We start from the raw sequence: 23,667 nt of genomic DNA, 5'->3' as shown, positions 1-23,667 counted from the left end.
AAAATTTAATTCATTAGTTTGCTCACTAAACTTCCTTGAGATGCAAAGGAATGGCATCTGTGCCCCCCCCAACTCCGCCCCATATATGAAATGTAGCACAGATAGTAAGGATGTGACTGCAGCAAAACAGTAAGTCAAACCAAATAAACCAAAGCCTTTGAAGTAAGATGCAATTTTCCTATGTAAGTGCAACACATTGGCACTCATTTTTGATTCTGGGCATTGTTAAGCATCACTAATGACAAGTGCTTATTTGCCTAATAGCCTAACGGAAACAGTGTAATTCAAACTTTAAAAAAAAAAACACACAATGAAACAAAGCCACAAATACCCTTTCTTCAAATGTTTCTTAATGCTCTTTGCAAACTAGAAAATAAACTCACTTCCCTTTCTCTAAAAGACCAATACCAATGCTAGCTAGGTACATTGTCTAGTGTTAGTTTGAAGACAATCTTTAATTTCCAAGAATATTTGTTTAGCTGTTCATTCCAAAAGGAGAGAGATTACAGAAATTCAAACAGCATGTATATAACATTAATCAATTTAAGAAAGAGCTCTGCCAGATCTGATAGAATGAGTGGGAACTATAAAATCTGAGTAAGTCAGATCTGGACAATCTACATTAAAATGCTTTAGTATCAACTTCCAATTTTAAACATCATGTACATCTCTTAAAAAGTGATTTCTGAACATGTAGGGTTTCTTGGTTAGTTGGTACTTTTTCACTGGGTAAGAACTGTGAGTAGCAAGAGAAGCCATAATGGAAGTTTATGGCATAGGCTATGATGAGACCATGTCTGGGTTTGGGAAGCTCTACAGTATCCCCTTGTTTTAGCAAATACCACTTCTGCTGCAGAAAGCCACACTAAGTCATTCTTCAGCTGTTGGTGCAGGAGGGGTGTAAATAAAAATGTGAGGTAGTTCTTTCCACAAGAGGGAAATATTTGTCTACATAATGTCCCTGCAATGTCTGACAAATTACTAGAGCATCTGCTTGCTGTCATCTTTAAGTAAATTCTTAGCTTGGTCTTAACTGAATTTGACAAATCATGAGCTAGCTGCAATTCGCAGGCCTTATTTTCTGATCCAGCCATGACAGGAGACACTAAAACCCCCCAAAATTTGAACCATAGAGACCACTAATTACAAGAACTGCAGAAGGATACGTATTAAAAAGCATATGGGGGAGCTGGTGAGCACGTAATAATTTACTAGAATCTGTGTATAGAAAAGAATGAAGACTGGTGGGGAATAATTTATAGGCTCTGCTCCCAAGCTTACCTGTCACCATTAAGGTTAAAAAAAAAAAATTAAAACATAAAAGATGTGAAGTTCTAGCATGATAGAGAACAGGGCTGAGACTATATAAAGGAAAACTACGATAGAAATATTAAAGGTAAAGGAACAGAACATCCTGAGAAAAAGCAAGAGCTGCCTACAGAAACTTTAGTGTTTCTTTCTTGGCATTTGCACATTTATATTGAACAAATAAGAAATCAATTACAGCTGAAAGAAAACATTTGCATTCTACACTCTCCAGGCTGCTAGACAAAGAATAATACCAGAAATATTATCAGGAGTAAAATTATAGTTAGAAAAGGGGAGAAAAAGTAAGGTAGGACATTAAAATTTTATTCTGAAATTATCTCTGGCCACGACAATAAAATTTAACAAATATTCACTGAACAGTCTTACTCCTGCCATCAGCTGTACAATACATACAGTATCGTAGAACTGGCCACTAGGATTAAAATCCACTAGAACATATTTCATGTTAAGTGGCGACAGCAGCATTTCACAGAAATGTTTACATACATATATACACAGTCCACATTCAACCATTTTCACATATTTTCAGTACACACAGTTGCAGCATCTTACAGTCACGTGTCTAAGTTGTTGCTCGATTAAAAACCCAAGCCACTTCCTAGACATAACTGTAGCAGTTGAGCTGAGTATAATTACAATTAATTTTATATATGTCCATAGCAGAGAGATGTACAAGCCCCTAAGAAACAAGAGTTCACAAATACTTTTTTAAAATGCTACCATATCATTATGTTGGGCAATATTAAAACCTTTACCAACCAAATCAGTTTTTTTTTTTTAAGTCTTCTGCTTCCCAGAAATATTCTTGATGAAAAAAAATTATAAAAATGAATGCTCTCCTTAAAATAATTCACACGTGTAAGATTCCAATATGGCCCAATGCTATCGATGCCTAATGTCCCTAACATTCTGATGGAGTCCTTCAACGTGACTCCCAACCACCCATTAAGTTTAAAAGTGGCTTAAGTGCCTTGCACCCAAATTGTAAAAACCCCTGGCCATCCTTACTAGAGCCAGGCACATAGAAAAGGAATGCACTTTGGTTCATACCAAATGCCCTGGGATTAATCACACTATAAAATTAAATGGTTTGAGGTAAATTTTTACAAATACAGTTGATTTTTGTCTAGTGTTAGCATAACAAAAAAATATCATTTAAAAAAATCGGTCTGATGTTAAGATACAACAAAGACCATCTTTAACCCCTTAAACGTAGGAATTCTCTGTGTAACTAACCAATGGTTACCTTTTCAGTGCCTGATGATAATTCGTGCCTTATGGTTTCTGTTAAGGCCCAGAAGTAACTGGATATTTAAGACAGCTGTATCTTTGCAGAGGTGGGTTCCAGCCTTACTGCCCAGTATTCAAAGAGTTAAAGTGGCCAAAAAAATGCATGCCCTACAACATGGCATTCAGAACAAAAGGCACATTGTTAACACTAAGGGCACAATTTCTCCTCTACTGTTAATCTACACTGTCTTTCATCACTCTGTTGTTCCACTGTTGTAGCAATACACGTAAATGGGAACGCACACTCTGGTGGTGCAAGAAACGGAGCCAGAGGAGACTGCAACCAAAGACAGGACGACACTGTGCTATTCCTAAATCTGAAAACAGCTCAGACATCCCTAGGCAATGGTAACCTGTGAGACCAAGGACTGTTTCCACGCCAACTCCAAGCAGCCTATCAGAGCCCTTCAGTAAGTTAGGTTTTAAAATCACCAAGATGCAACATTTTTCTCTTTTTGACATTAAGCTAGAATTTTTTGAAAAGCAGCTCTATCAGTCAACACTGAACATGGCGGCTCTTGTGAATAAAGGAAATTTCACTGTCTTTTGGGGGAGAAGGGGAGCCCCATCGTGCTGCACATTATACAGTTTGGCTTAAAAGTTTCCGGTTACATTTGTGAATAAAAAAGATAGTCACAAATGCATTGTTGGCATCTTAAGAGCCAGTTTTGTGTGGTAAGGGAAAGACAAGTAGTATTCGTCCATTTATAAATTTTCACACGTATCATCATTTTACAGGGCAATTCCTATTAATAGCAGGCTCAGGTTCATATAGTCAAACCTAAATGTGAAAGTGAGTGAATATGGAAGAGGACCATTGCAAGGGGAAAACAGCTTTTACGTTGTTGTTTATTTTAATGACCTAAAAAAGCTAACCATCATTAAGAGGCTTGTGGTTTTACAAAGTCATCATACCAAGTCTCACATTTCTTGTGCCTCAAAGCCAAAATTTTCATGATAAATACATAATCTTTCAATTCTGTAAGCCACTGACTGGGGGTATTGTCACATGAGCATCATTTAAAATGCAAATTACCAACACATTGCACTTCCACAGATGACACAGAAATGTGTACCATATGGTAAAGAATTTGAGTAGGGGGGAAGCTATCAGTTCTAAATACAGAAGTACAAATTAATCAATTTCTCGGTAACACCCTTAAATAAGTAAAACAAGTATCAACTATCTTATTAACAAGCTATAAGCTAATCTCATCACTGGTTTTTTTTTGGCAAATATCTATAGTATTTCCTGAGCATTTTTCTCCACCATCAACTGACAAAGCCTCAACATAAGTAAAGTGTTTTGTTCAAAACTACTTTTTTCTTTTTAAGTAAGAGAAACTGTTGGATTAATGTTAAAAGAACTTAACCGGAAACTTTCTTGGCCTCACTGGGGACCATGCTTTAAGTACTTGTAAATCAATTTACAGGCAATACAATATTATCTGTGCATATAAAAGAGTATTTATCCTAATTTATACTACCCAAACCTATTTCCAAACAGGCAGCAATCTTTCTATATTAAATTGCACATACTAAAAAACATTTTTCCACGTGCCCTGAAATTGATATATATATCACTGCTCATACATTAGTGATAAAATACTGAAATTTCCACTGTGAAAATAATTATTATTCAGAGAAGAAAATATTCTTTTACTTTAACTCTCAGTTACTTTTCCAGGTAAAGTGTCATTCTCACAAAAAACAATCAGTGCAATCCAAAAGAAAGTAAAATAAAATAGAGGAATGCAATTTCTGTGGTTCTAAAGATGCAAAGAGTAAGTCAAACCATTTAACTTGAGGTCGAACTTTTCCTTCTTTAAATTTGTTGTTAAAAATTGGCCTTACTGAACAGCCACCACGATTTCTGTTCATCGAAGGGATTTTCAACCCTCTTTTTAAAGCAAGAGTTGATAACTCTCCCAGGCTAAGAGAACCTTACAGTGGCACCTGAAAAGCGGGAACTCACGCTACTCTGTTAAACCTTCTTTGGAACTGTGGAAATCCCCACCTTAAGTAGCTAGGCTGCTGTTCTTTTATAAATTGGAATATGAAACGATGGTCAGATTCACAGCTGAACTGTCTCTTTTCTGCATTAACAGTCTGGGATATCTATTTGAAGGAAGGACAAAATACTGAATGCAAGCAACAGATGTGTGGTAAAAGAGGAACAGAGAGGAGAAAAGCAGAGAAGGGAGGAACAGTTCATGGAATACATTTCTAAATTTAGGTGCAAGACCAATTCTGTAATATGAAGCTTCTTTACAAAACAGCTCGCCGATCATATGAGAAAATTTGGAGAAACACACACGTTTCCATTTATCCACCAGGTCTGCTTGGCCAGCTTTGACAATGTCAGAATGCTAACTGGGCACTTAAACCTTGGGGATTTTATTTTCTTTGAGCACGACTTTAGGGGAAAAAGAAAAATCTCTTAAGGTGCAGTTTTTCTTAGAGTATCATTTTCGTCCTGACCATTCTCCTCCCACCATAACTACCACCCAGAAAACCTACGGAAAACGGAAGAAGGACATGCTACACCTGTGCATGAACCTGGAGCAAGGAGAGAGAAGGGAGGGTGTTTGGGGGCAATCACCGTGGGGAGAATATACTATGAACCATAAAAACATAGTGAATGTCTTTGACACCAATCTGTAAATGCATGGCAGTCATGAAGTAATCAATGGCCTGCCACTGATGTTTATTACTCTGCCACACTAAATACAGTAAGGCTCATCGTACTTTTAGAACACAAAGAGTTTCAGAAAGTATAAAAAACTTAAAGCATTGTCCCCAAGTATTTTATAAAAACAAAACAACTTTCTTACAATAAAATAAGTGCTGAAGAGATACAAATGAGTTGTGTTATTGAGCAAATAAAAACGGGTCTGAGCTACTCCTTTTTCAACGGCACTAAGGCTCAGCAACATGGTATCTTTCAGATGATCAGCGTGGGGGGGACTCAGCTCAGCTAACAAGTTTTGGCAAGACTGTCCTCTGCTGAATATTCCCATTGGCATCTGTCATCTGTGCCAAATTAGTCCTCAGCTTGGAAGCGGAGCTGGAAGGTGGAGGTAACTTGGAAACGGAAGTGATAGCACCGGCGCTCTCGGTGATCCTTTTCATTGCCGTCTTCTCCCCCGCCGGCGGCTTTGGCAACCGCCTCCTCAGCCAGGGGTGCCGCAAGGCCTGGCCGGGGGTCATGCGCACCACAGGATCCCATTCTAAACACTGTTTCAAGAAGTCAAGGAAGAGGGGATCGTCACAGCCCTTCAGTGCATTCCCCCACTCTCTGCTCTCTGGTGGGCCCCTCAGTTTCCCCCTCCGGGAACGGCCTCCGTTGAGAACCACGGAGCCATCTGAGAGAGTCGTGACCGTGCAGTAACGGGGATAACCCTTGGAGCTCACAAAATTTTTGGCTCGTTTGGACGCATCCAGCAGTTTCTGGGAGGGCATGCCCAACAGTTCAATCATACAGGCCAGCTGGTCGCCCTCGTCTTCCCCAGGCAAGAGGGGGTACCCCGTCAGGAGCTCCGCTAAAATGCAGCCCAGGCTCCACATATCAATGGGCATGCCGTACCTGGCGCCAAGGATCACTTCCGGAGCCCGGTAAAAACGGGACTGGATGTACGTGTAGACGCGCTGATGCTCGTAACAACTGGAGCCAAAGTCGATCACTTTGATTCCGCTTCTGCCCTGCTGCTTTAGTAAGATGTTCTCGGGCTTCAGGTCACAGTGAATGATTCTGTTCTTGTGCAAAGCGTCCAAGCACTGCAGGATGGAGTGGGCAAACTTGCGCACCAAGGGCAGGCTGAAGCCCTGGAACTTGTTCTTCTTGATGAGCTCGTAGAGGTTCATGCTCAGCAGCTCGAAGGTCATGCAGATGTGGTTGCGGAAGGTGAAGTTCTCCAGCATGTGGATGACGTTCATGGCGTTGTCCTTATCCTGCTTGCGCAGGTGCTCCAGGATCCGGATCTCCTCCGCCGCCTGCCGGTGGAAGCGCTTCTCGTTCCGCACCATCTTCAGGGCCACGTGCTGGTGCACTTTGTGGTCATAGGCCTTGACCACCTGCCCGAAGCTGCCCTTCCCAATGACCTTGAGGACCTCGTACCTGTAAGCCACGTGGTCATGGGGCACCTGCACGTACGATCCCTGGTCATCGTCATAGCCACCGTTGTTGGGCCCGCCCGTCATGCCCTGGCGCTTCTTCGCATTTGGACCCAGGAAGTATATTTCAGGGTAGCTGAAAATCTCATGGTGTTCAAAGGTGGTCAGCTTCTGCATGTACTGCTTCATCGCTTGTTCGGGTGTCAAGGGGGCGGCTTTCACCTTCCCCATGCCTTCCATAGACTTCAGAGAGGTAGAGCTCCCCTGCCGTCGATGGATGCTGTCCAGCTGCCGCTCTGGCACCGCCGGCAAGCCCGTCTTACCCACCGCTGTAAGCCCATTCGGTTGTGTGGTGAGCACGGTCCGCTTGTTGCTGTTATCCTCAAACAGCTGCTGCACCTGCACCTGCCCATGGCTGTGGCTGCCGACATGCAGGTGGTCGTTCATGGTGTGCTTACTGCCGCCAATCTAGAATTCAGAGAAGAGACATGAATAGCACGGAAAAGGGCTGTCCTATTCAAACGGAGTGTTTTATAAGTCAACCCCAGCCCCACCTTTACGGAATCCAGTGTGCTTGGAATTGACAGTCAGAATCGGGTTCACGAGATAGAAAGAGGACGCCCAAGGGGGACCTCAAGAACATCCTGACGGGGATAGTGGGTATCATGCTGACAGCCTCTGACAACATAAAGGAAAAAGAAGTCCCTGGGCTGGGGAAAGCTACATAAAACGTGGGACCTGAAAAAAGGACCCCATACATGTCACACCAAGCAGACAAGCAGTTTGCTGCACACACTCAGGGTCTTTAGAGTAGGTTCCCTGTGCAGGCAGCCTATCCTTGTTCATTCTACACCTGACACTTAGCCCAAGGCCCGGCACACCACAGGCGTTCCACTCAATCCATACTTGACATCAAAACGAAATACGACACAGAAAAAGCATGAACCCATAGACTCTACACTGGCTCCACCGCCCCCAGGTCATAGCACCTTTCACGCTTGCCCTAGTAGCTTCTTTAGGACCATGAGGGCAGGGACCACGCCTGCCTTCTCCACTACTCTCTCCATGTTTAGCTAGCTCTGGTCTGAAACCACTGGAATCTTCATTCTCGATCGTCACTACTTGGAAATCTAACTGACTACACCTAAGAAAATGCATGACCCAGTGGCAAAGAAAAATGAACTTTTGGGCTTGAGAGATTCCCATGTAGATACGCACGGCAGCATCTTGTAAACCCCTAACCTATTTTTAAAAGTTTCTGGGCTTCACTGACTGTGATGACCATTTAAGGCCATTCAGCCCCACAAACCGACCGTCAGAGTCTTTTGGGCCTTCCTTTGGTCAATGGCTCAGCTCTCTTAAGACATGTGTTTCTCTGGGCTGCTGGGATACTCGGGTTTCCAACAAGGAATACAAAGTAGCGATTTCTATTTTCAGGCACACATGCCATCCCTGAACATTCCTGTGTAAACAAAACTGACCCTGGAAGTCAGGCCCCACTCCACCCCCAGCCCTCTACTGAGAATCTGTGTGGGATTTCTCTCTTTTTGCATTATTACTGCAAAGAGGGGAAGGGCGGGAGAGGACTCACAGCCCGGCTCCCCTCCTAGTCAGGAATTCTTGCCACATTAGACAACTGCCCACAGATCTTAAAGCATCCCCTTAGGTGATTTTTATATGAAATCTTAAAGATCAATTTATCAGTCACAATCCATCTCATTCATTCCACCAACGTTAGCTGAGGTCTAGCCACAGAGGTGGCAGTCTCTGCCCTCAACCAACAAGCTGAAGTCCTTTGCCATCTGTATTTTTTCTATGATCGCCTCCTAAACCCTACCTTGTAGGCTTTATATACCACTAAAAGCACAGGCATGGTCTGCATATGGAATATAAGAATTGAGGAAGTGGTTTGGGACCACCTAGATTATAAAATGAAATTCCAAGAGCTTCTTACCAGCAGACCAAGACCTTCCAATTTTCTTTTTCTTTAACTGATACACTGACTATCTGAGGAGTTTCGCTCTGCATTCTTCTAAAGCCACATACAACACCGTACAGTACTCGGGCATTATCTGAAGTGTCATTTCATAGACTGAGGGATTTTATTTCTCAGACAGATTTCTGGAAGACTTCTAGTTGAACCTCTTTATTAAATTCATAGACGACAGTCCAAGCTAAGTGAACTTACCCTCTGTAAGAGTAGCTGGGCAGGTTATTTTATCCTTGTTCTATGCCAAAAGCAGAAGAGTCCATAAAAATGAATTAGGCAAGTCTTGGGTATCTATAAAAGTAGTACAGGCAGGCTTGTCCAGTGCTTTTGTTCCCAAGCCTCGCTCTCTGCACCCTTCCTCCCCACTGTGGTCTTTCAAGCACCAGGGAATAAAAGGACCTGAAATTAGAAATAAATCTCTCCTATAGAACCATACTCTTCAGAGCAGCATGGAGAAATTTCAGAAGAAATACCTATACTGTGTTTCCCTGAAAATAAGACCTAATCCCCCAAAATAAGCCCCAGTTAAGACTGTCAGCCAGAGAGACACATTTAGTATGTGATGACGATGTTCCAGAAGATGATGATATGACTGTATTCGAATAAATGTGATTGTTGTACATGAAAAAATAAGACATCCCCTGAAAATATACCCTAATGCGTCTTTTGGAGCAAAAATTAATACAAGATCCGGTCTTATTTTCAGGGAAATATGGTATAAGACCCAGTCTTATTTTCGGGGAAACACAGTATTACCAGTATACCTGCTATAAAAAGCATGAGGTTTCATTAGGGACAAAATTAACCTTGGGGCTTTAGGAATTCCTAAAAAGATAGCAAAATAAAACTTCCTGAGTGTCTGAAACTGGCTTCAATTTTTACAACAGCAATTTTAACGTTTTGCATAATTTAAAGTACAATCACCAAAGCTCAGTGACTAATACTAAAGAGTGCTTGCCAATTAACTTGAGCACTTCCTACCTTTCCAGTCTTGGAATCCTCCCCAGGGTTAACCATTAATTCAGCTACCCCTAGGTGGGTTCAAGGGTTCCACGGGGTTCAAGCCTCCACTCTCGTGGCTTCTCACTCCCATAACCTGGTCGATCGTGACCAGAGCCAGGGCTTCTGCAACCACCCACAGGCTGACGTCTGCCACATCTACACCTCTAGCTCAGACCTACCCAGTCTAAGTCTCCAGAGCTCAAGGCTTATGCGTCTAACCCCAGATCAGCTGCCTTTCCCATCGGTAACTCAAACTCAACTCATGATGCTTCTACCAAAACAGTGTCCACCTCCCTTAACCCTCAATTTCTGGTGAACATGAGGCTTCAGCCCCACATAGTCACTCAAGCTTTAGCCCTGGCTATCCTTTTCCGTGTCTCCCTTACCTTCCCAAGCCATCGTTAAGCTTCATCATGTCTCTATCACACACTGCCTCTCCTCACACTCCTGTTGTCTTTCATTGGGACGACTAAAGCAGCCTCCTGACATGTACCTGGGTTCTAAGTCTAGAATTCCTCTAATCTCTTCTCTCCCCAGTTCTTCTAGAGTTACTATTCCCAAGTGTCACTCTGACACTGCCCTTGCACTTGCTCAAAGCCTGTGACAGCACCCATTGCCACAGATAACACAAGAACTCACAGGCAAGAACACCAGATTCTAAAAACGTAGAGCCTAAATGACCTGAATCCTTCCAATGACATCTACAACTCTCACTGCTCTTTTCGAGAGTAACAAAGCTGGATTCCCCAAGACCTATGGAAACACCACGCTCTTTTGTGTTCCTCTGCTTTGCATGAGGTTATGTCTCACAATGGTTAGGAGTCCAGGGATTTTCAATTAGACACATGAGAAAAGAATCCCAGCTACACCACTTGCTAATGGTGTGACCTTGGGCAATGTATTTAATCTCTCTGCACCAGTGTCCTTATCTGTAAAAAGAAGGTAACAAAGATACCTCATTAGGGCTCTTAGGAGGATTAAATAAGGTACAACGTATGAAGTGCTTAGTAGAGTAGTATAAGTAAAGGAGAGCTATTGTTATCGTCCTTCCCAAATGCTGTGTGGACTCTCTTTTCTAACCACGTTTTCATGGTAAACTGCTACTCACCCTTCAATGTCCAGTTCAACTCTCACCTCCTCTATGAAACTTTCCCTTTCTCTTCCATTGTGCTGATATAGAGAGGGTGCCAAAAAAAAAAATGTATACACATTTTAAGAAAGGAAAAAACTGTATTAAAATTGTAATACTCAATATATACCAATAACGAAAGATGAATACAAATCATGTGTATACATTTTTTTTGGCACCCCTGGTATTGTAATGCTTATTTCATTTTGCTGTAATTGTTTTAACACCTGAGGTATGCACTTGGCTGTAAGCAGTGTAAGCAATTCTGGGGCAAGGCACCTCTTACCTTTTTAAGTCCCTATTAACATAAACCCAAACAGACAGGAAGCACCTGATAAATATCTATTGAATGGAAAAGGGTATGTCAGTAAATCCTTGTTAACTCTCACCTGTCTGAGTTATTCTTGAGCAGTACCTTCCTAAGAAAACATGAAGTGAAGGCCCAGGGAATTGAGAGTCATCCCCAGTGACCCAAGTCACAAGATGTTAGGCTTGCAGTGCATCCGCTGAGACTTCCTTGTTAACTCTCACCTGTCTGAGTTATTCTTGAGCAGTACCTTCGTACCTTCCTAAGAAAACATGAAGTGAAGGCCCAGGGAATTGGGAGTCATCCCCAGTGACCCAAGTCACAAGATGTTAGGCTTGCAGTGCATCCGCTGAGACTTGGAGGCAGACGACAACAGTTAAAAGTACCTACTGTAGCCCACACAACAATCAAACACCTAAAAGTGATGTGTGGTATCTTAAAAACTTTCCCTATGTTAAGGAGGTTCACTTGAGAGGCTCTAGTAAAGGACTTTAAGTCTCAAAAACTGTACGACTCTAACCCAAACTCAGAAGCAAAATTAACTAATCTGTGAAAAGGGGGGGAGGCACCCTAGAAAAGCCAAAACACTTCCAGAGTACCTACGCCACGACCACATCATAAACTGAAGGATACTAAAAGGCTCTCACTGTCACTGCGCCTCTTGAAGTCTGAGACGGAAGTTATTCCTGTGCCAAGGCCTACCCAGCACAGTGTCCGTCACGTCTCAGGTTATGCACGGAAGGAATGCAATGGTTAGATGCCTACAATATATAGGTTAAAATGGAGAAACCTACAGAAGCCTTCTCTGACCATGCAATATTTTATTAAAAATGATGTAAGAACAATAGTCTAACCAGTTTGGTAGTTTTAGTCTCTTCCAATAATAAAATGGAAAGCAGCAGATACTTCACTGTGCTAACATTTCCGGGTGTTTTAAAACTTCTCTGAAGTCATCTTAGAGATGAAATGTTGTAGTGTTGTGGGAATAGAATTGAGTCCAAAAGGATTGGAATTTTAGCTCCTCCTCAAACATACTGATGGTCTGTGTGGTCCTGAGTCGAATGTCTACTTTTTCTTCCTCAAAATAGTACTATTTTTAATGGGAATATTCATTCTTCTTTAATTCCAATTATTTCACAAAAGTAAAACTGGTAGCTGAAGAGTGCTCTAAACATTAATTGATACAACACTAATATTTGGGAATTAAAAAATAAGTATATTAATATCTGCCATACAACATAAAAAGAAAAAAACTAGTAGGAATGAAGCTAGTTACTGGGTACACTTTTAGGACAAACAGATGAACAAAATGACTAAGTGTACAATAACATATCCATGGAGATAGGGAACACAAGGGCCATGAACTAGAAAATTCCAAAGTTCATAATCTTCATAATCATATATTTATCCACCTACAACATCATTTACAAGGGAACATGTGAGCAGGCTCCTACAACGAAATCATTTTCCTCTCATTAATGCTCTTCCCCGCCACCCATTCTGAAATAGCTCTTCCCAGGTGCAACTGCTGTGGAACTAAAAACTTATAAAAACCTGAAAGACTTATGGGAATATGGACCCACAAAGGTTCTTGCGTTTGTAATGAAACTAATACAATTTCCTCTAGAACTAGCAGGGTCAATTCTGGGCTTGATATGAATTGGCTAGGGAATCTTGACCCAACCAGTTAACTTGTCTGTTTCCTCACCCGTAAAATGAAGGAGTAGAACCAGATAAACGCTGTGGTCCTTTTACACTTCCCTGTTCTAGGAAATCTGCAATGCTGTGCGAATAAAATCAAAACTAAACAACACTTTCAAACCACACTTTCAAAACCAAGCCTCGAATGAGCAACAGCACACTGAAATTTATAGGTAAGTTAAAACCAGGTAAATCAGGCAGATTCCACCGCAAAATACAAGCATCCATCATTAGGGTTCCTGGGAAGCACCCTCACATCTTTTCATTTCCGGTCCCCCACTGGCTATTCTATTCCTCCAGGAGACACCTTTCGTTTTCTCTAATCTCATTACGTATTTCAATTGTAAAGAGGCTCTGATCAAGCAAAGCCCATCCATATAAAACTGAAACCCAGATACAAACCAAGTATTTTTCCCCCAGGTCACACCAGGTCATGTGATTACATCCAGACATGGAAAAAACTGGATGTTGTATTTTCCGAATTGTCAGGCGATTCCAAACAGATAAACCCAAACCCTTAAAACCAATGGCAAGACCTCAACTAAAACATCATTGTGACAAGATCATTCAAGCATAACATAAGCAATCAACTAGCCTACTGACAGATTCTCTTCCACCATCAACAGTCCAACACAGATCAGTGAACTTCTGTATTGTGAATGCTTAGCCCCTGGGTCTAGATGTGTCAGGGAGAAAAAGGGAGGGAGGCAGAAAAGATTAACAATAAAACGTTTTCCTATAAAATTTGTACACATTTTTCCGGGTCTCAGAGAAGACTCCCCACCGTCTTCTCACAAACTATCCCCTGATAAACAAGTTTCTCCATAATGTATTACTCTCGGAGCTGCTCCTCTGCAGTCTAGAAACGGCCTTTTCTACAAGAACTCAACTTTCACTTAGCAAACAAAATAAAATCGGTAGTAAGCATCCCTCATATAGAACTAGCTTAGGCAGTTCCTCTGTAAGACCCAACTGGAAATAAGACCCTGGAAACCATCACCTCATCCTGTGTACAACTCCTCTAGGCTGGCAGTTACCTTCCAAGGGCCATCTCTGGGAGCTGAGCAAAAGGTACAAAAGTCAAATGCAGCTGGCCAATCTCTGCAGCCACCAGTCCCGCTGGGCTCTCCCCTCCCTCTAGGCTCTGAGGGACCCCAGCACCTATCAGGTGCCATTCCCTTCCTACCTCCAAAGCAAAGCTGGCCCTTTCCTTTTGAATACTATCCACCTGCAGAATCCTACAGGGTGGCTTGTTGTTCTGACTGCTGCCATGCCTTATTTTTGTGAATGTTAATTACAATTTCTGCTGTGCTCAAACCTGTAGCACTCATAAAACATGCTTCCACACGCGGGGGACAATTGGTGGTGCTCCCTGCTGGCTGGAGCCCGGCCTGGGAGGCTCTTTGGGGATCGATTTTCCGGGCAGGGCGGCCTGGCTGTCCCCTAACACATATCTGTTTCTATAAATACTCACTATCCAACGTGGGGGGAGGGAGGATGTTTACCCGGTCAGGGAAAGGCGGTCTGGGAACCAAGGACAAAAAACGAGAGAAGAGGCAAGGAGGAAGTTAGGAGGAAGAGGAGCGCAGGGGTGGGTGGACTCTGGAGGGGAAGTGAGGGGCCCACGCCACGCATCTTCCTTTGTGGCTGCAGCTTTGGGCTCGCCCAAGTTACAGAGGGCGGCGTCCAAGACAGGCCACTGGCCAGGGGCGTGGAGACACTCGCACTTCGACCTCTCTTCTGCGGGCGTCAGAACCCCGCGAGTCCAGGCGTTTACGCCCCAGGCCCCTCCCGCACCCCTTCCCCTCGGCCGCCGGCGGGCTGGGTCTCACCGTGTGGGCTGCGGCAGCAGCGTTGCTGGCCCGGAGGGGCGGCAGGGCGATGGGGGAAGGCGGGCCGGTCCCCACTCCAGTCCGGGGGGCCCCCGCTCCGAGCCCCGGAGAAGCCTGAAGCTGACGAACGGCGCTGTCCCCTCCTCGGCCTGGGAACCACGCACGGGAGGAGACAAAAGAGGGTCAGGGGGGAGAAAGTCACCCAGACCCCGTGGCCCCGCCCCACCCCTCTGGGCAGAGATCCCCGCTCTTCCAGGGGAAGAGACGGGGACAGTAAAAATGGGCGTCCGGGGAAATGAAGGGGCGCCCAGGACAAGGATCCCCAGCGCGCACCCACGAGCAGGGCTAGAGAGGCTGCAAAGTTAAGTCGGGCCTGGGTGCGCGAGTTCGCGACCCGGCGGGGAATCAGGTTGGGCGGTCCACGTTGCAGGCGGCCGGCCGCAGGCCCGGAGCCGGTTGGAATGCCGACGAGGGCGCCACCGCCTCTCCAAGCCTCGGGCGGGGGAGGCCCGGGACCGACCCTGCCCACTGGGCAGGGTCGGAGGGCTCCACTCGGAGCAGCCTTGGGGCCCGCGTGCAACAATGAGTGGAGCCCAGGCCAGGGCGCGCCGTGCGCCCGGGAGCCCCGCCGCAGGGCAGACTTTGTTCAAGGTCCCGTAGGCGGCCGGCGCCCGCGCCACGAGGGCTGGCTCCCGGGCAGTGCCGAGGCGGCGGGGGCGGCCCGGCCTTCTTACCCGTCGGGTAGGCGGCGGGAGCGGCGGCCGAAGGTTTCCTGGTTAACATGGCCGCTGGAGAGGAAAATGCATTTCAGGGCTGCTGTCTCCGCCGCCGCCGCCGCCCGTCCTGCTACTTCGCGCGGCCACCGCCGCCGCCTGCTCGCCCCTCTCGCGGATCTCCGGCGCCTCCTCGCCGCCTCGCGTCAGCTACTGCCAGACACACACAGTCCGCTGCATCCCCTCGGCCCGCGCCCGCCGCTGCGAGCCCCCTGCGCTCCTCGCCGCCGCCGTCCTCCTCTTCCTCGGGCGGCTGCAGCACCCCCCGGCCCGTGCACATGCCTCGCCCTCCCCTGCGCCGCTGGCCTACCCGGTTCCCTCACATCGGGCGCGGGGAAGCGGGCTGAGCCGCGAGGCCAGACTCGCTCGGGAGCCTCCTCCCGGGCTCGCGCGCGCGCCCCTGCGCACACTGCACAGGCACCCGCGCGCATCGCGGCGGAGGAGGGCAGCCCCGCCCCCGCTCCCGGCCAGCGCGGGTGCAGGCCCCGCCCCGGACTCCCCCCCAGCCTAGCCACACAGCCTCTGGTACACCCCACCCCCACCCACACCCCGCCACCCACAAGAATCCCTCCCCCAACCGAGTCATCTGCAGGGGCACCCCTCCACTCCCGGGAAAACTCTGCGGCCTCGGCTCACCCTCCGCCTACCCCTACGGCCATCTGCCCTGCTCCCCTTAGCTCCCCTACTAACGACCTTTTCCCCCTTCCCGGCCTCCCCAGCCCCTGCAGCACCCCTCCTTCCCAACAGCGCAATCTACTGCTGCTTCCCTCCTACCGAAATCGCTGCAGAGACCCCTCCCCTCCCATGCGCGCCCCCAAATACAAACGCATTTTCAGCTTTCGGACTTAATGGCTGCTCACAAACAATACTGCCCCCCTTCCCGGTCCCAGTGGCTTAACCACTCCCTTTCCCTCAATTTATCGTGTAAATCACTTAGTTGTGTGAGGGTCACCTCGGCAAGTGAAGCCCGCTTGAAGGCCGCAGCTTAGCCTGGTGACCCTCAAGCATGGGCGAAGGAGGGGGTTGCACTCCCACCTTCACCTCTACCATACAAACCCTCCCCGATTTACTGACACCAAGTGACCGCTTTCCAGTCGCTAGGACAAGGGGAGGCTGAGAAGCGCTTGTGGAGGGCTGCTGGGGAAGCAGTTGGCTGTGGGTTGCTAGGCAAAAATAAACATCAGAAACACCTCCCATTTCCTTACAACTCCGAGCCTTTACCCTGCGCGGCCACTGGGAGAAACACACCTTCCTTTAAGCGCAGCCGTAAGAGAGTGACACCTTTAATTCCTCTCACCGCCAGAGACATGTCTCTCTTGCCTTCCTTCCTAAGACGCATGGAGAATCTCCCTGCCTTTTTAGTTTGCTGTTTACAGCTTCCCTTTCCCTCGCAGACTGAAAAACTGTTTGCCCATCTCACACCTGCACGCTGTCGTGTGTGGGGCATTTGCCTTTGTCCAAAGGTCACACAGAGTTTGTCATTTCAACAGTTGGGGTGGGGCTGAGGAGAGCAATTCCTGATGGCTGGGCAGAAAAAGTTATACCGTGCACTTTCTTCCCGAGACATGCCAGGTTTGCTTTACCTGGGATATCTGTGGGCCCCTGGCTGGACCAAGTTGGCAGACCTGAGCTAGTGCAGATTCAGATCAGAAGGAGGCCACCTCCTGCAGAGTCCTATCGCCCAGACTGTTTGCAAATTGTCATAGCCTCTCTGCCTCCCAGAGAGATCACCCGTAGCTTTGTTTGTACAAGTGTCAAAAACGGAGTATTTCAAATCTAAAGTGTGACCCTCTCAGAGTCTCCTACAGGGGCGTTAAGGATAAGGGGCATTGGCAGAAGGCAAATGGCAGAGTAAAATTTTGCCTAGTAATATGTCCCTCCAAAAAATTAGGTGCCTTCCCCAATAAAGTAGAATCACACTGAAATAATCAATTCAACAATATGCCTTTAGGAGACTGATGACCTGATTTGGCCCCAGAAAGAAATATTCCCCTTTGCTTATCATCAGGGACTATCCCATTCTAATTCATTTGGGGAAAAATAGTGTTCAGAATTTACTAAAAGAAAAGGGTCTACTTAGTAGCAGAGATGAATGTAGAGCCCATTTCTTGACTGCCAGTCTAATTTCACTATGCTTTCAACTATGCCACCTTGGTTTTTCAGAACCTCACACCTCTTTTCCTTCTTTCCCATTCAAAAATTATTTTCATACCATTTTCCTTTTTTAAAATAGTACTCCATACAACTGATGTTCAAATAAAAGAATTGAAGCAAAAATTTAATTTTAATATAACATGTCCTCTTTCACTTAAATTATTTTTACAATACTTCCATACAAGCTAAACATGCTACTTTTTTTTATGAATAAGAAAAATGCTAACTACTGACGTCATAGTTTGTGAAATCCAAATTACTTATGTGACTCTACACATTAAACATGAGGACAAGAAGAAATGACTTTCTTTTTTTTTTTTACAAAGGGACACAAAGAATCGTTAACTTTAATCAAAGAAAAAAGATGCATTTTAAAATTAGCATTTATAATTACTTGGATTTCTCTCATTCTGTTAAATTTTGATGGCCTCAACCTGAATTAATGTCAAATAGAAAGATGTACAAATGCACTCCCTGAGCTTCCAAGGAGAACGAACTGAATAAATTCTAGGAGTAATTACCCTCAAACTTTATCATTCCAATGCATCATTATTAATTATACTGTACATTTACCTCTTTATAAAACCCTTTCACAAATATTATCATGTTTAATCTTCACAACACATGACTGGACCAGAATTGTGTTGATGTTAAATAGTAACCTACTCAGGGGGCTCCACCCAATTAGTAAGAGTCTGCTCTTTGGTTCTTGCCTGTTGTATAACTCCATCTGTTCTGTGTGTTTCTAAAATCCAGATTCAAATAACAAGTAAGTAGGCAGGATGTGGCAGAATTGGAAAGAAAGAAACTTTGGAGAACTCAGAATGGGGCCTTGTGGAAGGAAGTTGATTTTTCACTGGGAAAAGTATTGATCACAGAGAAAATCGCAAATGAACAAGAAAATTGTTGGTTTCAAACTACATTTACTCATTTAATCTCTTTATCCCAGAAACATTTACAAAACATTTAGTATGTGTTAGGCCTAGGGGTTACGATGAATCATCAGATGTAGTGGGCTACGCTTCAGTCTCCCAATCTATTAGGATTTCGTTCTTCAATTAAGCAATAAACAGTAAGCGTCTAACATAATTTTTGACACTCTTAGTACTGGGACTACACATTAAATAAATAATCCCTGGCTCTGGTCATTATATTAAGAGGTTCACAATCCAGTAAGGAAGATAAGACATTTAATGATGTGATGGGGCAGAAATCAAGGCATCCAGGAGGCACAATGGTGGCAAACAGGAGGCAGTGATGAGCTCTAAAGAGGTGCCAGGCTTCAAAGGTACTGTGGTTTGAAAGATGCCTGGGAGTTTGCCAGTCAGACAAGCCAGGCTAGGACATTCTAGGCAGAACAGGATGAGCAGAGGCACCAAAGTGTAAGAAAGAGCAGTGTATTCTGGGACAAGTGTAAGCAGTTCAGAACACAAGAAACTTGGAGTGGCAGAGAGAGGGGTGGTACTGCTGTCCTTACAAAGTCAGGGCTATGGATGACAGTTTAAGAATTCTCTGAAACTTTACCAGCTGTGGCAATGTAAAAACAAGTTGCAAGGTGTTTTAAAGCAACTAGGATACTTCATTACTAAGGAACTCACTCATTTTGGGTAACATAGACCTGGGGGTAAGTTGGGCCTACCTTCCCTCAGGAGAACACCATTTACGGATGATACCTTGCATGTGTCCATCATCCAGGTCCAGAACCATCCAGAGAAGGGCATGAACCTTATGACCTGAAGTCAATGAGTGTAACCTTCTCAGATAAAGGGGGCATGGATATCATAATCAAATGGCCACTAGATAATGCATTTGCCTCTGTGGCCACTGGTGGTGTGGAAATAAAGAAAAGATTTTACACCCCTAGAGAGTTGGTGACCTGTCTATTTTCCTGTTGCTCCCTCAGATCCACTCTTTTCCACCCTGCTCTGTGCCACAGAAGGCTTTATAGACAGCATCAGTGGGCTCCCTTGCCCACTAGCTTCCAGTTGGATTTAGCCAAGGAAAGGTCCTGGCAAGAGACCCAAGGTCTTGAGGACAACAAGGTCACACTGTTTATCTCCCTGGCTCCTCCCAAGCCAGCTTACCACACATCAGCCATGGTCCTTGACTGGAGATCTCAGCTCCTGTCGGTAGCCCTTTCCTGCTGCTATAGCTTGCAGTTCTGAACACCATTTAGTCTCCTTGCTCCTTCAAGCCTAGAGGTAGTTAAGAGTTTTTTGTGGTTGCTAGCTCTATGGTGCTCCATTTTCCCCTGCTGATTTCCCTTCACTCTAACCATACTCTTGTACATAGTCCTTTAATTAAACTCATTGTGCTTTGTCTTTTCTGCTATTAGATCCTGACCGATACAGTGGACATACATACCCTATATAGTATAGGTCACAGAATCTAAATGCCATATAATTCTAATGGGCTAGGACGATCTGTATTTGTTGGAATGAGTCAGAGTAGGATTCCTGAAGAAGGTGGACTTTAATCTGGTCCTCAAAAAATGGGCAGACTTCTCTTAAGCTGAAGAAAAAGCACTCCAGCTAAGGGAACAATGCTACTAAAGACAGAGAAGTGGGACGGAGCACCACAGAAGCAGCAGCAGCTCCCAGACTAGAGATGGGAACTGAGGAGGACTAGAAAAAAAGATGGTGGGTAGGAGAGTGGGGTGCATCCCTGTCATGTGCTTCAGTGAAAGCCAGACAGAATTTTCACTTGGTGTGGATGGAAACAGGGACCACTGGAGATTTCTGAGCAGTGAGTTGACCTGAGGAAAGTGCTAAGCAAGGAAGGTAGATAAATTTAGCTGCAGAGTGTTAGAGAGACTGGAATGAGAGGGAGGAGAGACAGAAAAGACCAATTTGGAGGTGGTTTCCAGAAGGAGCTAATGGTGATGCCACAGGGAGGGAGAGGCACGTACTGCTTATCTTGATGCTCTCCATAGAGCCCAAGAGAGAAACCTTTGAAATGAGGAGCAGCTAGAAGTAATGGAAGGGCCAGAAGTAATGGAAGGGCCAGATGTTTTCCTTGCTACCTTTGGGTTTCAGAAGCGTACACAATTCTTAAAGCTGCTTATCTAGGCATTTTGCAATCAAGCTCATTAAAATGATCAGCTAAAATAAGACATAAGTAAAAGATAGCAGGTCATGAAAGCTTGGACTCCATAAAGTTTCCCCTATTAGGTCTGCCCAGTGGCCTGTGGACAGGATTTATCCATCAGTCAGACAGACAATGAGGTATTATAAATGAATAAATAGTGTGTACTGGAGCCCAGTTTTATTAACTGATGTTTCCTCTATGGAGAGAATTCATGTGCTGGCTTCTGACTGATATTGTGCACAAAATGTTTAAATTTAAACCAAAGGATGCATGCCATTAAAAGAAAATGCAAAAACATGAAGACCCTCCTTTCATTATCTTGCTTTTAAAAAGATATTATGAAGAGATAAAGGAGAAGGACATTCAGGAACCCAACAGGGTCTGGAATGATACATGCCCCAGCCCAGCAGGCAGCCCTGGGCACTGAGGTCCCATACACCTTGGAGGTATGAGCTAGTCCTGCATCTTTGGACCCTCTCGCTTCAGGCCTCTATAGGGATGGAGGCCAAGTCCAGGGATGCAACTTTGGGTCTCCCTCAGATATAGGTCTGATGTAAGGAAAGTTCAGAAGAGTTTGATGCAGTATGGCCCTGCTCATCAGGCAAACCCAAAGATGCTAAACTAACTCTGGTTCTGCGGGTTTCCAAGACCTGGCTTGGACAGAAAGAATGCAGCAGGGGTCTAAAGCTAAGGGGCCCTCCCAAAGAGTAACGATGCCCTTGGTAACACTTTAGCTGCCTGAGTATCCTCAAAATAATAGCTAATTCTTATATAAGACACTTATATATCTAGAGACTCTGAGAGCTTTACCCATGTGAACTAATGTAATATTCACAATCATCCCAGGACGATTATTAGTCCCATTTTAGAGATGAGGAAACGGAAGCGAGGACACACAGTTAAGATGTGGCAAGGCGATTACTCTGGCTCTAGAGCCTGTGCAATTACTGCTTTCAGCACTAGGTAAGAGCTTTGACCAGATCACAGTCATGATCACCTCAGTCCCATTCGTACCACCTGTAATACGTCATGTCACAAAGTGAACTTTTCAGAGGAGCTCTTTATGTTTATGTGATTGTTCAGCTCTCTGGTTATCCTCCTAATACCCAGGGCAAACTTACTTCATAAATGAGAATAGTGAGATGAAAAGAGCAAAGTGGCATCATGCCCAGAGCCCCAGGTAGGGGTGGTGGGGGCATCAGGGTCAGAACCCAGGTTTTTCAACTACTGACACATTTTTCTTTTTGTTTTTCCCAAACCAAATTATTATAATCTTTCCTCCATTTCAGAGATGAAGGAATAGGTATTCTTAAAGGCACATGCCACATAATGGGCAAGTTTTGATGTGTTGGGACTTTGAGGGTACGTTCTTAGTGTGGCTTCCTCAAGACTCATTTGAGTGTGGTCTTTAGTAAAGAGTTAACTTAGCCAGATTCACAAAAAAAGTGCAAACACAAATTAATTATTTCTTCTCTATCCTGCTGTAGTAAACCAGCCCCTCTGACTCAAGCAAATGGAAAGAGGAAGAGCCTATGGCAGAAGAAGTGGGTCCTCTCAACCAACGGCTATCTCAGGGTGGCATCTAGACTAGCCTCGGTCCTTGGGAAACTGCTTTCCATTCAGTCTTACATTTATGCATATGCACACTCTTAGTAAAGTAAAGTCTGGGTTCACAACGCACTAGCTCATTAAGATGGTATAAACAATCAGGAGATAATCTAAGCCTAAAACCCACTTTTGTCTTCAATTGGCTTGGCAAAGGCAAGAGCAATCATTTTGGGGGATTGAACAATTTGGGCAATTGTTGTTTAAATAGCCCCAGACAATTTTTAACACTTTTGTATTCCAAAGTATCTCTGATGGAAGTAAAGCCACTTTAAACATTATATGTTTATTATCTCTCATAAGATGATATTGGACAGGCCTGTTGTTCATACAGCAATGTTCTCTAATGAAAGTTTTAAAATACAAAAAAAAATTTAAAGTCTGCAAGCAAACACTTGTATTTAGCTTGTGTGTGGTGAATGGCCCTTGATTGGCATATCCAACTGGCGCGAACAATAAAACTTAGCCAAGAAATAATGAAAACCAATGGGCAGATAATAATGGATATAAATAGGAGATTAAGAGGGAATTTGTTAAATGGTTAGGAAAAAGAGGATTGTTTTTAGAGAAAGAGGAATAATAGTCTTCTTATGACCTGGAAGGGACAAAAAAATGAAGCAGCTGGCAAGCTAGAGAGAGCAATGCTTTAAAAGAACAGCAAAAGAGAAATAAATCACAGTGGAGGTACTGGTAAGAATGAAGAGCAAGAAAATGGGTGTGGAGAGAGAACAAGAATAAGGGAGGAAAAGGGGGGAATTATACAGGAAAAATGTATGGGGAAGAAGAGGGACATGATAAAATACATGAGATGAGGCTAAGCATGGGATGAAGGTGAGAAAAGAAAGCACAGGAGTTGGACTAGAATGCTACAGTCAAGTGATTTTCTTATAATACGTATGGTTATGCCTGGGGCTCACCTTATCTAAAGGTTCTTTCTGCTTCTTTGTCTGCCTCTTTCCATTTAGAGCTATTTGTGTTCTCCCTCTCACTGGGGTTGTTCTGTTCTAGTCTGTTTTCCCTTCTCTCTCCTCTCATACCAATATTCTATTATCCTTCCTCTTTGCCTAATCCACAGTGATGATGAGCTTGCCAAACATTTCATATAATCCATACTATAGAGGAAAGAATTCCTAAATTGCTTTATCAAGCACTGTGCTAAGCGTTTTGCCTAAACCATTTCCTTTAATCCTCACACAACCCAATGAGGCAGGTACGTTATCATCCTGATTTTAGAGGCAAGAAAATGGAGGCTCTGAATGGTTAAGTAACTTGTTAGTTATGGGTAATGAACAGATTTGAATTCATGGAAATCTGATGCCAAAACTCACTCTTACCCACCCAAAACAGAATGTATA

General features: G+C 44.5%; 1 protein-coding gene across 2 annotated transcripts; it reads right to left on the bottom strand.

Annotated features, from left to right (window-relative positions):
* Positions 1 to 5,309: 5,309 nt before the first annotated feature.
* On the bottom strand, positions 5,310 to 15,877 carry DYRK2 (dual specificity tyrosine phosphorylation regulated kinase 2). 2 transcript variants are annotated; one of them, XM_033116832.1, is made up of 3 exons: positions 15,428 to 15,877; positions 14,694 to 14,842; positions 5,310 to 7,200 (listed from the first exon to the last, which is right to left on the bottom strand). In XM_033116832.1, exons 1-3 carry the CDS (start codon positions 15,474 to 15,476, stop codon positions 5,593 to 5,595), a joined length of 1,806 nt encoding a protein of 601 aa, XP_032972723.1. In that variant the 5' UTR covers positions 15,477 to 15,877; the 3' UTR covers positions 5,310 to 5,592. The 2 variants fall into 2 exon arrangements, with proteins under 2 accessions (XP_032972723.1, XP_032972724.1); XM_033116833.1 differs by lacking the exon at positions 15,428 to 15,877 and adding an exon at positions 15,027 to 15,414.
* Positions 15,878 to 23,667: the final 7,790 nt, after the last annotated feature.

This window comes from Rhinolophus ferrumequinum, chromosome 10, assembly GCF_004115265.2.
Source record: "Rhinolophus ferrumequinum isolate MPI-CBG mRhiFer1 chromosome 10, mRhiFer1_v1.p, whole genome shotgun sequence".
Lineage (NCBI taxonomy): Eukaryota > Metazoa > Chordata > Mammalia > Chiroptera > Rhinolophidae > Rhinolophus > Rhinolophus ferrumequinum.
Note: the sequence above shows the minus strand (reverse complement) of the source record. Positions and strands in the feature narration are given on the sequence as shown.